Raw genomic sequence first — 15,337 nt, 5'->3', positions numbered from 1 at the left:
ATGACCCAAACACACACACACACACACACACACACACAAGTATTTCAATTTCAAAACATGACTCATGACGATGTGATATTACAGAAATAAAAAAAACAACCAACATTTTATTTAAATTAATTCTATATTTACCACCTAAAATTACTCTAACCAAACAGACTCATTCTCAGCTACGCCTTCTTCTCCGCCGTTTCCCCCGTTTGCGCTGCTTCTGTTCCAGCCTCGACGCTCACGCCCTTGGTCGAACTTTCCTCAACCGTCTTCGCCGCAGAATCCACCTCCTTGACGCTCATCTCCGGACTCGCCGCGGCGTTCATCGCCACCGAGTTCATCATCGCGTTCATCCCTCCGTCCATCATGCTCGCAGCAATCCCAGCAACCATGTTCGCCTTCAGGAACTCGTCCATGCGCTTGTGCAGCTGGGCAATCTCCTCCGCTGACTTCTCGTTGCTTTGCTTTAGTTTCGCTTCCAGTGCGGCGTTTTCTTTCCTAAGCTGGTCGACGAGCTTGTCGGTTAGGAGTGCGGCTTGGTTGTTGGACTGTGTTGCCGTTTTGGTCATCTGTTGTGCCGTTTGCATTTGGAGTTGCTGCATCGAGTTCCGCATGGCTTCGTTTTCGCGCTGGAGTTGCTTAACGGACTTTTCCAGGTTTTCGTTCCACCGCTTTAGGTCGAGGTTTTGATCTTGCAGGATGGCTAGCGACTTCTCGAGGCCTTCGTTCTCTTCGTGCAGTTGCTGGAATGCTACGGAGAAGTTCTCCGTCGTTACGTTCAGTAGCATGTGCAGGTTGTTTTGGGATTCTTTGTTTTCAGTTTGGAGTTGGAGGATGGTTTTACCGAGTCCTTCGTTGGCGTTCTGCAGATCCATGTTATCGGTTTGCAGTTTCTCCAGCGATTCCTGCAGGCTGTTCTGCAGACCTTCGCTTTCCATCTGCAGTTGCTGCATGATAGCCGAGAAGTGATCCGTTGTGATGTTCAGCAAGCTCTGCATGTTCGTCTTGGTGGCTTCGTTCTCCTCTTGCAGTTTGGCCAAATTCTTGACCAGTTTGGCGTTCTCGTTGCGAACTTCCGTGGTTTCACTTCCGAGCATGGTCAGCGAAATCATCAAGTTGTCCGCCTTGTCGGTTGTTTCCTTTATCTGCGTCTTCATGAAGCCAGTTTCCTCAAACAGCTGCATGATGTCGGTTGAGACGTTTCCGGTAGCCGCACTCAGGTGGTTCTGCATCGACGTTCGGAGCTGCTCGTTCTCGTTTTGAATCTTCATCAGTGAGCTCTCCAATCCCCTCAGTTCCGCATTCTCCTTCTCCAGCCTCTCCAACGACTTCCGCACAACATCCTGCGAATCTTCACTCTCTTTCCGTAGTTGCTGAACCATCGCCGAAAAGTTCACCCCGGCCTTGGTGAGCTGAGTATGTACTTCCTTCTTCGTCGCTTCGTTCGATTCCTGAATCAGCTCCAGCGATTTCGCCAGCCTCTTGTCCTCCTTCCGTAGTTCCACACTATCGTTTTGAAGTTTCGCCAGCGACGTCTGCCACAGATTCTGCAGGCCATCGCTCTGCTCCCACAGTTCCGACAATTCCCCCGTCACGTTCGCCACCGTATCGTTGAGCTTCTCCTTTAGCCATACATTCTCCGAGCGCAGCACTTCTAGCGATTTCTCGAACCGTTTCTCGCCCTTCTGCAGATCAGCGGCACCTTTCTGCAGACTTTCCAGCATCTGCTCGAGCGCTTTGTCCTTCATCATGAAGGTTGCACTCTCCTGCTTCAGTTGCCGGATTTCCGCCGAGAAGTTTCCGTTGGTAACGTTCAATCGCTTCTGGATGTCCGCCTTGATGGCTTGGTTGTCACTTCTTAGAGCTAAGATTGCCTTCTCAAGCCGCTTGTCGTCCTTCTGGAGTTCAACCGTGTTCTTCTGCAGCAAATCTATCGACTTTTCGAAGCTTTTGTCCCGAACTTGCAGCACGGCGTTGTCCGTTCGCAGTTGCTGAACTTCTTTTGAGATGTCTTCGCTCGTCGTCTTGAGTGCGGTGCTCAGGTAGTCGTTCTTGCTTTTGAGAATCTCCAGCGCTTTTCCCAAAATGTCATTTCTGCTTTGCAGGTTCTGAATCGAGATCACCGAGTTGTTCATCGACAGCTGCAAGATCCTCTGCTGATTCTCCAGCAGCTTAACCTTTCCCATCGAGTCGCTGACCTTTCCCTGCAGTTCAACCGAACCGATCTTTGAGCTTGTCATGATCTCCGAGTTCATGTGGTTCATCAGCTGGATCGTCACGAACGTGTCCTGCAGCCTGGTCTTGGTCACAAGATCGTCCAGCGCTTCGTCCGATTCTTCGCACACCGTCTGATCCTTGTTCAGAATCTTAACCTTCCTAACCTTCAGCTCTCGCTTGGCCAAATTATACCACTCACAGCTCAAAGGATTCTCGTACAGACTCACTTCAACCAGCGCTGGCAGCGCTCCCGGAAGGGACAGCACGGCGGCCAGCTGATTCCGCTGCAGGTAGACCACCCTCAGCGAGGGAGCATTCCACCGTTCAAAGTCGATCCCCGTCAACCTGTTCGACCCAGCGTTCAGCTTCTCCAAATTCGGAAAATCCGCAATCTGCAGCGCAGGCGCATGAATCTGGAAGATCTTGTTCCTCAACAAACTCAACTCCTTCAAGTTCTTCAACCCAGCCAAATCCGCCAAATTCACATACTCGATCTTGTTCTCGTTCAACGACAGCTTCTCCAGCTTCTTCATCGAGTTCAAGTTCAGCGGAAGTGCCTTCAACTCGCCGTAAATCAACGTAAAGTGCTTCATCTCGTACTCCCCCCTCGGATCGATAATCACATCGCTCGTGCTGCAATTCCTGATGACCATCTTCCGGATCTGCGGCGTCACGTGGGCCACCGGAACGGTCCCGTTCTGGATCCAGAACGTCTTGACCGAGCGCAGCTGGAGCAGCATCTGCACACTGAGCACGCTGATGCGCGGTGAGTTCAGGATCACCTCCTCGTGGTTGGGAAAGTTCAGCTTCGAAACGTCCTGCTCGTTCTCGATCTCCAGCCGGTAGATGCGCATCGCGCCATCTTTGCCCAGGACAGCCTTCGGGGTGCTCGGGGTGGCGGCACCATCGACGACGGCGATGAGGACCGCGAGCGAGCTGGAATTGAAATAAAATAACATTTTAGTAATATTTGATAGTTTCGAGCAGATCTAAAAGTAGAACAGCCTTTAAAAACATCATAACCAATTTTGGAAATCGGTCAATTAACGATAGTCATCCAATGCTCCTCAAAATGTGCAATTTTTAGCCTCTTTGCCAATTTTGAAAATAAAAACGACGATCGCTGGAAAAAACGAGTTTTCAACGAGTTGCATTGTTTTTGCAATTCCGAAAAAAACTTTTAAATTGGAATTTTCAGCGAAATGTTTGTTTCCTCGCTTTAACTTGGAGTCCGTGTGTTTAGTCCACTCAAAAAACATTAGACAAAGTGTGATGGTTTTTGAGGTTTTAAAATTTATAAACTTGCAATTGAAATTTACTTTACAATATTTTAGCATTTTTTCGAAAATAGTTAATTTTGTTGCAACTAAAAAAAACTTTTTGAAGAAAACCCACTAAAGCCTGGTAAAAATATTTCTGAAATGCTTGGAAAATTTCCTAATATTTTATTATGTTTAACTTTGGTTGCTCACAAAGTTTATATTTTGTGAGAAAAAAAACGCAATCAGGTATATCCTAATTAGGCCTGATTTGGTTTGATTTTTTAATGTTAAAAAATTAAACTATTGTGGAATTTTCTACTCTTTTCAGTAAAAATGATTATCAAATTCAATTAAGAAGAGAATCAAGTGGGCTATTACACTTGGGCTTGATTTTTATTGTTCTTAAATTATTTTTATCATAAATAGCAGAAAATTACATTACAGTTTTTATTATAAACAATGAAGTTGGAAACAATAGTTTCAAAGAAATCGCCAGTAAATTAATGAGCGCTAATAAGGCGAACTGAGAAAAACTACACTCAAACCCCGATGGTTTGACATCAACTGTTGTCAAACGTTCGGGGTCACTTTTAGTTTGACACCTCTTTTACACGGAGTTCACGCACACTACCAAACGATTGTTTTGATAGTGTGCGTGAGCGCCGTGTAAAAAGTGACAGTTCGTCACTTTTTAGTTTGATTTTGACCAACCAACGGGGTACAAACTAAAAAAATGTCAAACGAAAAAGTGACCAACCACCGGGGGTTGAGTGTATTAGCAACCGCCAGTTCGATCAACAGAGTAAAAAAACAACACGAGGTTAAAAAAATTCTCAGCATTTCAAAAATATTTTTAGCAGGTGTGCTTTTCCTTCATGAAGAAGTTTTAAATAGCAAAAAATAGATCAATTTTCGGAAAAATAAAACATAAATAAAACTGCCTATGACTTGAAAAAAAAAAGTAATTTTCGATTGCAAATCTGCATTTGCAAAATAAATTTTTTTTTATACCAAACTAGACGATACCGATACTAAACTCTAGCTCAAAACATGACCTTAGAATACGCATTTTGGGAAATCAACTTTTTCAGACGACAAATCAAATGAATAATCATTTTTTAAAAGTTCTTACCACAACCTACAACTTTGCCGAATAGAAATTGAACAGAAACTCCAATCTCCAGATACAGATTTTGGAATATCCACATGCACATTTTGTATGACCGAGCAACTGGGTCAACTGAATGGAGACTCCTAAGATAAACAAATAATTTAAAAAGTCTTCCTTTGACATAAGGAATGCATGGTCAAGTTTTATTCAAATAAAGAAAAATAAAATAAAAAATCTCATAAAAATTTGCCAAATTCTAGACCATTATTTCGTTGTCAAAAATCAAACAAAATTACTAAAAATATCAAAAAAAATCAAATTATTCGCTCTACAGCATTGCCTTGGCGTTCTCGATTGCGAGATTCCTACTCGAAACTAGGTGTTCGAAGGCTTGATTGTTGAGGCAATTGCAAACCTCTTTTTACACCTTAGCTTCCATCCACCCCGGGACTCGAACTGACGACCTTTGGATTGTTAGTCCAACTGCCTACCAGCGACTCAACCGAGGCAGGACCCAGGGAGACGACTCCTACACCTGGAGTGAGCTAACGACCTAACCTTTTTAGGTTAGTCCGGGGCCAACATTTACTTCCCGTTCGACGGAAGGCGTGATCAGACAAATCTCGTCTCGAAAAATGCCACCGGGACCGTCTGGGATCGAACCCAGGCCGACTGGGTGAGAGGCAATCACGCTTACCCCTACACCACGGTCCCGGCTGAAATATATGTTTACCAAACAACAAAACAGAAAAAAAGGTTGTAGGCCCGAAACTTCAAGAAAAACCTAAAGAAGATAAACGCATTTTTAAAAAAAATACAAAAAATGAATGAAGAAAAACATAAATCTAGAGATAAAAGTTTTTCGATGCACAAAGGTTGCTCAAAATGACCTCCTGAACAAGAAAAAAAAATAAAAATTCTTGGAAAAATGTTTGGGCAGTAAAGGGTTAAAGCAGTGCCTTTTAGGCCGTTGCAAATATTTTTTTGAAGTTTATGTCCCTCGACTCTGACCAATGTCGTGGGGGAGGGGGGGGAATTTTGAAGTTTTTTGGAAAAATATTTTTTTGCCCCCTGATTTTTCAAACCAGTTTTAAAGGGGGGAAGAGAGAGGGGTGACATAAACTTTGAAAAATATTTGCAACGGCCTTAGTAGATTAAATTTTGAAATAGTAAATGGAATTTACACTACAGTTTTGCTCCAGGAAAAAGCTCAAAAGGACTTAGACTGAAATAAAATATTATATATATTCAGCAATTCCATTTGAAAAGAGCCTAAACCGAAAAACAATTCTCCGATCGGGCTCAAAATTTTTCTGGGGATTCCTTGGCCTAAATAATTAGACCCGTATTTTTTTGTTTGGTCATTAGGGTGACCTACATCGTGCTAGGGTGGTTCGAAAAATGGCAATTTTCATCATTTTTCGCAAAAACCACTTTTTTCAAAAAATCATATCTTCACGTCATTTCATCCGATTTTAGCTGTCTTAGACGCAAAAGAAAGGTGATTAGTTTGGCTATTTGAGAAAAATAGTAAAATGTTTCAAAAATCTAGCTTAACATTTGAAAAAGTCGTATGAAAACTTAAAATGGCGTTTTGACCGTCTCTGGAGCAAAGAGCCTACGTCTGAAAATATTTTTTTCTGATTCCTCGGAAAATTTCACATAACATATCAATAAATTGGCGATGTTGAACCGTACGTTTCCGAGATATAATTTTTTGAAAATAAAAACTGAGTTTTTCGACGCGCCACGCGCAAAAACAGGAAAATGAAGAAATCGGCAAAAAAAAAACAACTTTTTTCACTAAAACTGCGATAACTTAAAATTTCAGCGATGACCTATACATGTTAGGGTACCAACATTTTTGTAATTCAATTACGCAACTTTTAGTACCCTAACAAGTATAGGTCATCGCTAAAATTTTTAAGTTATCGCAGTTTTAGTGAAAAAAGTTGTTTTTTGCCGATTTCGTCATTTTTCTGTTTTTGCGCGTGGCGCGTCGAAAAACTCAGTTTTTATTTTCAAAAAATTATATCTCGGAAACGTAAGGTTCAACATCGCCAATTTATTGATATGTTATGTGAAATTTTCCGAGGAATCAGATAAAAATATTTTCAGACATAGGCTCTTTGGTCCAGACACGGTCAAAACGCCATTTTAAGTTTTCATACGACTTTTTCAAATGTTAAGCTAGATTTTAGAAACATTTTACAATTTTTCTCAAATAGCCAAACTAACTACCTTTCTTTTGCGTCTAAGACAGCTAAAATCGGATGAAATGACGTGGAGATATGATTTTTTGAAAAAAAGTGGTTTTTGCGAAAAATTATGAAAATTGCCATTTTTCCAACCACCCTAGCACGATGTAGGTAACCCTAATGGCCAAACAAAAAAATACGGGTCTAATTATTTAGGCCAAGGAACCCCCAGAAAAATTTTGAGCCCGATCGGAGAACTTTTATTCGGTTTAGGCTCTTTTCAAATGGAATGGCTGTATTTCAGTCTTAGTACTTTTGAGCTTTATTTTGAAAAAAGCCATTGGCAAGACACAGTAGTGGTTATTTAAAAAAATATATATTTATTCAATATATAATAATGTTTATGTTTTAATCCAGAATTGAAGAATCGGCTTTTACCTATATTTTTTTTGGTAAAATGCTAATGCTAATGCTAATCGTGATACAGTCGACTCTCTGGCTGTCGATCTTCTCGATATCAATATTGCTCCATCCATCGATGAATTCTTCAGTCCCTTCAATATGCATATTCCAATTCTCTTCATTCCTCGATATTTTCTCTTGCTTGAATGATCTCTTCCTCGACGGTCCCTTGGATTCTGTTTGCTTTTAAAATCTCTTCCGGTTGTCAATAATTTCACTTTCTCATGGCTTGCATAGACATTTTTCTTCGCGAAACGAAGCTTTGAAGGGTGTTTGACATAAGTTTGTTTTTGTTTGCTGGGCGTTGCCATGATTCTCTCCCATAGCTGGGTATCAAGAAAAAAAATTTCAACAGAGTCTTCCTTTTGCATCGTTCTGTAAACTGATGATTCTCTTCCTCGACGGTCCCTTGGATATTGACAACCAGAGAGCTATTTGTGGTAGAAATCGTTCAAACGCATCTTGCAAAACTTGAATTTCATTAAAATATTGTAAAATATTTACTGCCGATGCGAAAAACCAAACAGCTATAATCTCATCCACCTTGAAAATTGCCTTGGCGAAGTTTTGGTGACACACAGAAAAACGCGTTTTCTCGGAATACTTGATTTGGCATAATATCAGAATTTTCAATTATGAGAAGATCAGTTCATTTTTTGACACAATTTTGTTATGACATATTATTGTTGATTTTTTTTAAATAAAATTATTCATTCTTGCACCGTAACATAAATAGAAATGCTCGAAATTTCTTTCGAATTCATTGTTATAGGTATAATCAGATTTGGAATCAAAAAGTTAATAAAGGTAATAGTTTTTGCGAAAACTTTGCTTTTTCAATTTTCTCAATAGTGCTCATGTTTGCTCAAACCTGGAAATATATTTTTTTCGAAAAGTAAAAAAAAGACAAAGAAACTTTGATGATTGGACCTCTGAGTTTCAATTTTTCATTTTTTTATATTGTTCTGGATTTGGAAAATTACCATAATTTTGACACAATTGCCACGAGTGAAAAGGTACCTTATCTGATCGAGATAGCATTTGTATCGCGAGTCGAAATATTGCACTTTTTTACGGTTTTCGATGCATACCTATCTCAGACATAAAATTGAATAGGGTAGAGTAGTCATCAATGAGACACGGGGAACAATGATAAAATGGCTCTCACAAGTCGTAGTTTCAACCAATCAGGCTCATATTTGGGGGAAAGGTGTGTCTACTGGATACACGTCTGCCATATTAGTGGCTTTGGTTATGGACGCTCCCTTGAAAAGTAATTCATAAATGTTTGATTCTGGGGTGTAAAAGTAAATTATGGACAAAAATTAAATTTTTACTCATAGACTGCCATTAACACAAAAACTAATATTTCTCCAAATTTCTTTCGTCATTTCACAGGGCATTAGTTGGGCTACAATGTCCTTTCATTAGGTTTGGCCAAAATTTAAAATATACCCAGAATCCAAGGCTGTCTCATTGTTCCCCACCCCTTTCAGCCCATGGGTAACAATGAGACACTTTGATTTTTCTTCATTAAACTTTTCAAAATCTATGGAAATCTTTCAAAACATGAATTGGAAGTGAATTTTGGCATATTTAGTGAGTTTGAACTTCATTTAACCAAAAATATAAAGTTATCTGGTAAAATATATGGATTTTACAAAATTTAAATACTTTTTAGTATAACTTTTTTTAATTAAAGTTTCATGTTGGCAAAATCGCTCTAAAATGTTCAAGGCATGTCACCTGCAATGGAACAATACAAAAACATGATGTTTGACTAGAAAAATATTGATTTTCGTAGAGTGTCTCATTGTTCCCCAGCTGTCTCATTGTTCCTGCCAAGTGCGTCTACAATGAGACAGCTGAATAACTCTGGTTGTAGATGTCGGATCGATCTCATATTATGGTCAATGTTAGAACACATTAATAGAAAGAAAATGCAACAAAAAGCTTATTAAACCATACTGATGAAAAAATTACAAAAATCGCTGAAAGTTGAAAACCAAAAGTGTCTCATTGATGACTACCCTACCCTATTGTAAATTTGTAAGATTTAGCTCAAATTGAACGTGCGACAAGGAAGCACGATCACGACGACATGATAACAACGAGTACTACCTGTCATCTTCACTTCAGAACGACAAGCGCGACAACCAACAAGTTGTTCTACATTGGTCAATCAATGACTTTGGCCAACCGTACACGCAGAAAAATATTTTGTAGAATCAGCCTGTACGAGGTTTGATTCAACAAAATTTTTGTTGAATATAATCAACGCCGATTTTGCGTTGAAACAAACCTTGATTTTCTCAACTCCACAAAAATCTTTTGTTGTTTTGAAAAAGTTGCTTTGACGTTTAGCGTTGATTCAACAAAAATCTTGATTTTCAAATCAACAAAACGTTTTGTTGATTCAAATATGCCCTATTTTTCTGCGTGTAGGTAATTTGGAACATAAGAAACCAAACAATCGAGTTGGTCACAGTTAGTTCTTGATCACAATGCCTGTTACATCGTTGCTTAAAGCTACTTTAATCTTTGCCAGTTTTAAGTTTGCAAGGTTGAAGATATTTTAATAATATTGCATGTTTTTTAACCATGATCTTTAAAACGTCAGATCTAATCTACCCCAGACGTGCTCACTGACTACAAATCCTCACTCGGGAATCCAGCTGATCCACCCCCAACCGGGATTCCGCGATCCATTCGAGGTTTTCTGTGACCAGGAGTACGAGGGTGGAAGCTGGATTGTGATCCAGAATCGCTACGAAGGATCGGTTCACTTTTACCGCGATTGGGACGAGTACGAGCGCGGATTCGGGAACATCGAAGGTGAATTTTGGTTAGGTTTGAGCAAAATTCACGAGTTGACCTACTCAAGACGGTACGAGTTGCACGTGGTTCTGGAGGATTGGGATGGAGTTCGGGCGGTGGCACGATACAGCGAATTTCGAGTGGCTGGACCAGAGCAACATTATCTGCTGAGAAGTTTGGGAAATTTCACTGGAAGTGCTGGAGATTCTTTGAGTTATCATTTTGGCATGAAGTTCTCCACATTTGATGCTGATAATGATGAGTGGGAGGGGAATTGCGCTGAGTCGTATTACGGTGCGTGGTGGTATAGATATTGCTTGCACAGGTATGTTAGTTTAAAAATTTGTTGAGTCAAAAATACACATTTTTTTATTATAGCAATTTGAATGGAAGATACTTCCAAGGCAAAGACAACGCAGGAATACGATGGATTGCGTTTAGAGGAAGTAGCGAAGTGCTCAGAAAGGCTCGTATGATGATTCGTTCAATAAACTAGAACTCATTGAACTAATTTTTTAACACCACTCTAATAAATATTTATCATCTGAACTGTAGAAACATCATAAATGTTATGACTCCATCAACGGAAAAGGTTACGATTTTGACGCCCCAACTCGTCTTCCTTTTTGATTCTTGAACTTTCATCAATCAAAAAACGTCTGCCCGATTATTCCGCCATCCATTCACATTTAAATGTAGCCCAATTTTTCTGGTCTTCCCATCGAAGCCATAAAACATGATTCACCTTTCGATAAATCAAGATCTTGCGTCAAAATAAAGAACCGGATTCCGATATTAACCAAACTAAAAAAAAATCCACTCCCAGCCCACCCCAGTCCCGGGGGCCAGCAAAGTGGGTCAAGCTCCATTGAATCTAACCGTTATCATTCAAATATCGTGGGCTGGTTCCACCACCCGAGCCCGAAGAAGACAGCGCATGATCTGACTTAATTTCACCACACACTCTCTGATCAGTCTGTTGTTGCTGTCTGCCTGGCTGTTCTAGTATTGACCACCTCCGTCCACCGGCCATTAGCCATCGGCCGTCATTATCTTTCTCCCCTCCCCCCCAATTTCTCCTTTCCTTTGTCCATTAGATTTAGTACAAGAGGAGAGGTACCGGCAAAAATAGACACAAGCGCGTGCAAAATTCCGGGCACGAACCGCACACACAAACGCACGCAGACAACTTCGTGGGGGAACATTTGAAAAGGGGTGAACAAATTTGATTTTTAATTTATTTTATAAATCGCTTCAAAAACAACAAATCAAAAAGTTATTATTATGATGTTTGCATATTGTATCTTTTAATTTATTTTTGTACTCTACATATGTTTAAAGGAGGTATGAACTATGGGGTCCTATGTTTTTAAACAAAACTATATAATTCCTTTTACATTATACCGAACTGCATTAAAAATATTATTTTTTAATATGTATATGTAGTTTATTCTTTTGTACAGTCTATGATACAAAAATACAAAAATGCAGTCTTTTGTACAGACTATGGCCGATACAAATATTTTTAAAAGTTCTCTGAGAGGGGGCAAACAATTTAGTAACAAGCCAAAGTCTAAACATTTGAATGTAAAATGTGTTTTAAAATAAATTTTACACTAGTTCACTGCCCATGATCGCATAAATGTCCTATATGCATTTTCATCACTTTTGAGTTATTGATGCAGTTTGGTTCAAAATCGTGTGCTCTTTCTAAATAGCCTATAACATCCAGTACTTTGTTCTAGAAATTAGGAGGAAATTCTGTTTTTTCGTGAAAACTTAACACGCAGCCTTATGTGTGGGACAAACTTCAAATTGTTTTTTTCTCAGCTTGCTGTTTTTGCATATCGGACATTTATGCGAACATGGGCAGTTCAGTTGTTTTGCAATTGTTTGTTTTCAAAAAATGTAAGATTTGAGCGAAAAAAAACTTTTTTGTCAAACTAAACATCGATTTTTTTTCTAAAATTCAAAAAATGTTTACATCAACCCAAACATGCTGAAAAAGATTCTAAACGTAGGGGAATGCATTTTCAATTGATTTCAGCTGATTGCACTTACAATTCAAATGAAGTTGAAAAAAGTACAAAAACTTTAAATAAAATTTGTACCAGCCTTAAGACTACATGTTTCGAATCCTTTTTTCGATTCTTTTTTTTTTTTTTTTTTTTGAAAGATTCCGAGTTTGCTATAAAATTTTCAAAGTCTGTAAATAAAGAATGAGCCACAATAACAAAAAAAAAAACATTATTTTAATTCACTTTGGAAGAAATTTAAATTATTTTTAACATGGCATATAGAATTAGTTTAAAAAACAACTGATAAACACAAAACTAAAAATTACGGAACAATTTACGAAAATAAAAAAAAACATACTCGTTTATTGTTTTTGAAGCGATTCGTTGAAAAAATATATTAGTTCTGAATTTTGAAAGCTTTCCTAATTAAAATAAAACTGCTCTTTATGAATTTTCTCTTCAAAAAGATATTTCTTACTTTTTTTTATTCCGTATTTCTTTATCATCAAACCTCAATTAATTTCTTCAGAGATAAAACAAAAAATGCAATAATCATTTTGTTTATTATTGTTTGCTTTTTATGAAGAATCACTAAATTATTACAATTTGAAAATTTAATTTATGAAAAATATTCAAAAATAATTGATAAAAATATGTGAAACATTTATGAACCATCTTTTTTTCAAATATTGTAAAATAATTAGAAATCTTCTATTTTTTCTAATTCTATCAGGATTGCTATTTGGGAGAATGCAAAAACTATAAACAAAATAATTGAGAACTGATTAAGCTTCTAAGCATGCAAATACTCTTTTATAATTTCAAAGAATTTGAATAAATTTAAGTAAAAATACGTAAAATTCTTGTAAGCACCGTAAACTGTGGTGAGATAATTTGCTAGAATCGAGTTTTTTTTTGCAAAATAAAACATACGATCTGAAAATTGGTTCAAAGTTTTAAGTTTTTGAAACAAAACTCAGAAATATCCTCAGATTTGAATGCAGATTTCTCAAGCTTTGAACTTTTTAGTCACTTGACCTCAAATTTATTGAACAATTACAAGCTTAGTTAAACAAACCTGTTAAGGTAGAAATTTTTTAGAAGCATAGCGCCTGTCAAAATCACTCAAGTTTTTTTATACATCAAATTTTTAACAAAACTGTTATTGAAGCACTATTGAAAAAAACTTGCTTGAATAAAATTACATAGACATTAAATAAAATTAACTTCTACCGTCGATTTCTCCAAACAATTCACATTATTCTCAAATATAAAACCATTTATGGGAACTTAAACCATCTTTGATGTTTCTGATCTTTTACAAAAAAAAAAACTCAGAAATCATAAAATCAAGCCTAACATTACAGAACTGTTGAAAGAAATATTTTCTTTCTTTTTCAAATGTTATGCAATCAAATACGAAATTTAAAAAATATTAATTAGCGGAAAGTTTCACAAAAAAATCGAACAAAACAGAGATATCGTTAATTGAAAAATTAAGGCATATTATGTAATAATCAATTCACCGATTGAGAATGATATAAATAGTCATAGTTTGAAATTTTACAACCTTGCTTTTACTTGAAGGATGTGAAAATGGGAACAATTTAACTTTTTCAAAAATTTCAATCGACGAATAGCTAAAGATTTTAGCCAGTCATTGCAATATACAATATTGCAATATGGATTTTTTTTTCAATTGAGATAAGCACAAACTAAATAATAATAACAACAGGAGAATTTTTATGTTTTAAATCATTCTAAATCTAAACAAAAACTATAATAAATAACCAATAATCTACTTTTCGAACACACAACATAAAAAACTTGATAATAAACAATTTACCAAAATACATTCTTTTGTCCACAATTTTATAATTAATTTGCTTAACACATTATCACAATACACGCAAATCACTTTTAAGTTGGCACAATCACCCTTCACACCCTTTTCAAAAATCCCGCCAGCGCCTCTCTCGTACACTTGGCATTAGATCGATCGGCAAAACTTACAGCAAGCAAATGAGGCTCTTCGCGGTGTTATCCATTCTTTCTTTCCTTCTCTCTCCTTGCAGCTCTTGCTCTCAGCCAGCGAGAAGCAGGTTCGTTTCTTGTTAATCGACCAGCTCCTCCTCACACACTCGCGCACGCTCCCGGCCGATCGCGGTCCAAATTCTTCGTTCTGCTTGTTTTATTTTTATTTTTTTTTCTCCTCCTTCCAGACTGGTGTATTTTCTCCCGCAAGGTAACAAAATAAAAAAAAATGGAAAGAGTATGTATATTCTCAGCACCCGACGAAGTGCACAAACGAACTGAGCATCCGAAACGAAAGCGCAATCGCTTTTATAACGTTTTCAATTGAGACCCTTGAGATAACTGTGTTTTTTAAAGTTGGACGAATTTATATTAGCTGGTTGGGACGGGGGGAAAAGAGTTAAAATTTTGTGTTTTTCTAATCATGCGTAATTATGGCAAAAGATACAAAAGATGGTCAAGCTACAAATGACCTGTAGAAATAAAATCATTATATTAAAAACAAAACTTCTCAATTTTATTGTTCTAACATAAAAAGAGCATTAAAAAAAACTTACCCGAAGAAAATCAATATTAAATACGAAACAGTAAACATACAAGTGCCAACATTACTGTAAGGTGAATGTGCTCAAGTTCATACCCACTTTGCATATTCGATGTTTGGTTTTTGTGCTAGGAGCCTCCAAAATGTAAGGGAGATTGGGGTAATCTCTAAGAACAGAAGTATATTTTTCTTTTCACAATGTAACTATTTTGCAATCCATCATTGCGTCTATAACCGACCGAATTCGCACATAGTTAGGGCAATCAGTTGCTGTGAATTTGCGGTAAATCGGTATTGATGTAAAAAAAACTTTACTCATTCATCTTTAGTCGGTTGGTGTTTTTTCGCAGACATTTATTCCAAAATAGCAACATCCACTCTTGTAAAATTCTATTAATTTAACTTCACGTCTAATACCTGTTGATAAAGTTTAACATTCAGGGCTCATAAAAAATGTAATTCTTTCAAACATGAGCAGTTCCTCAAAATCAAAAGCGTATTTTTTTCAAAAAACTTCAAAATTTTAATGAAAATAAAAGTCAAATCAGCTAAAAACAATCTAAGTGCATTTTTCTGCATTGATAACCATATTAAGCATATTTGGGCTGGATTAAAAATATTTTGAATTTTTATGAAATTCCAATGTACAGCACCGCAAAAACTTTCTTTTTTGCAAAAAAATA

General features: G+C 37.3%; 2 protein-coding genes across 2 annotated transcripts; one reads left to right on the top strand and one right to left on the bottom strand.

Annotated features, from left to right (window-relative positions):
* Nucleotides 1-111: 111 nt before the first annotated feature.
* On the bottom strand, nt 112-14,375 carry LOC6046320 (girdin). The gene is made up of 2 exons (XM_001863506.2): nt 14,090-14,375; nt 112-3,144 (listed from the first exon to the last, which is right to left on the bottom strand). Exons 1-2 carry the CDS (start codon nt 14,122-14,124, stop codon nt 171-173), a joined length of 3,009 nt encoding a protein of 1,002 aa, XP_001863541.2. The 5' UTR covers nt 14,125-14,375; the 3' UTR covers nt 112-170.
* Nucleotides 9,744-10,575, top strand: LOC6046322 (angiopoietin-related protein 2). Its single transcript, XM_001863505.2, has 3 exons — nt 9,744-9,804; nt 9,862-10,383; nt 10,437-10,575. The coding sequence occupies exons 1-3, from the start codon at nt 9,746-9,748 to the stop codon at nt 10,552-10,554; spliced, it is 699 nt and encodes a 232-aa protein (XP_001863540.2). The 5' UTR covers nt 9,744-9,745; the 3' UTR covers nt 10,555-10,575.
* Nucleotides 14,376-15,337: the final 962 nt, after the last annotated feature.

This window comes from Culex quinquefasciatus, chromosome 2, assembly GCF_015732765.1.
Source record: "Culex quinquefasciatus strain JHB chromosome 2, VPISU_Cqui_1.0_pri_paternal, whole genome shotgun sequence".
Lineage (NCBI taxonomy): Eukaryota > Metazoa > Arthropoda > Insecta > Diptera > Culicidae > Culex > Culex quinquefasciatus.
The sequence above is the reverse complement of the archived record's forward strand: the minus strand, read 5'-3'. Positions and strand labels throughout refer to the sequence as shown.

Bases quoted from the DNA above. Each gene is read 5' to 3' on its own strand.
- LOC6046322 (XM_001863505.2), top strand. From the start codon at position 9,746: ATGCCTGTTACATCGTTGCTTAAAGCTACTTTAATCTTTGCCAGTTTT. The intron at 9,805-9,861 runs GTTGAAGATATT...TTAAAACGTCAG, and splicing joins GCCAGTTTTAAGTTTGCAAG to ATCTAATCTACCCCAGACGT. The intron at 10,384-10,436 runs GTATGTTAGTTT...TTTTTATTATAG, and splicing joins TATAGATATTGCTTGCACAG to CAATTTGAATGGAAGATACT.
- LOC6046320 (XM_001863506.2), bottom strand. From the start codon at position 14,124: ATGGATAACACCGCGAAGAGCCTCATTTGCTTGCT. The intron at 3,145-14,089 runs GTAAGTTTTGCC...TTTCAATTCCAG, and splicing joins AAGAGCCTCATTTGCTTGCT to CTCGCTCGCGGTCCTCATCG.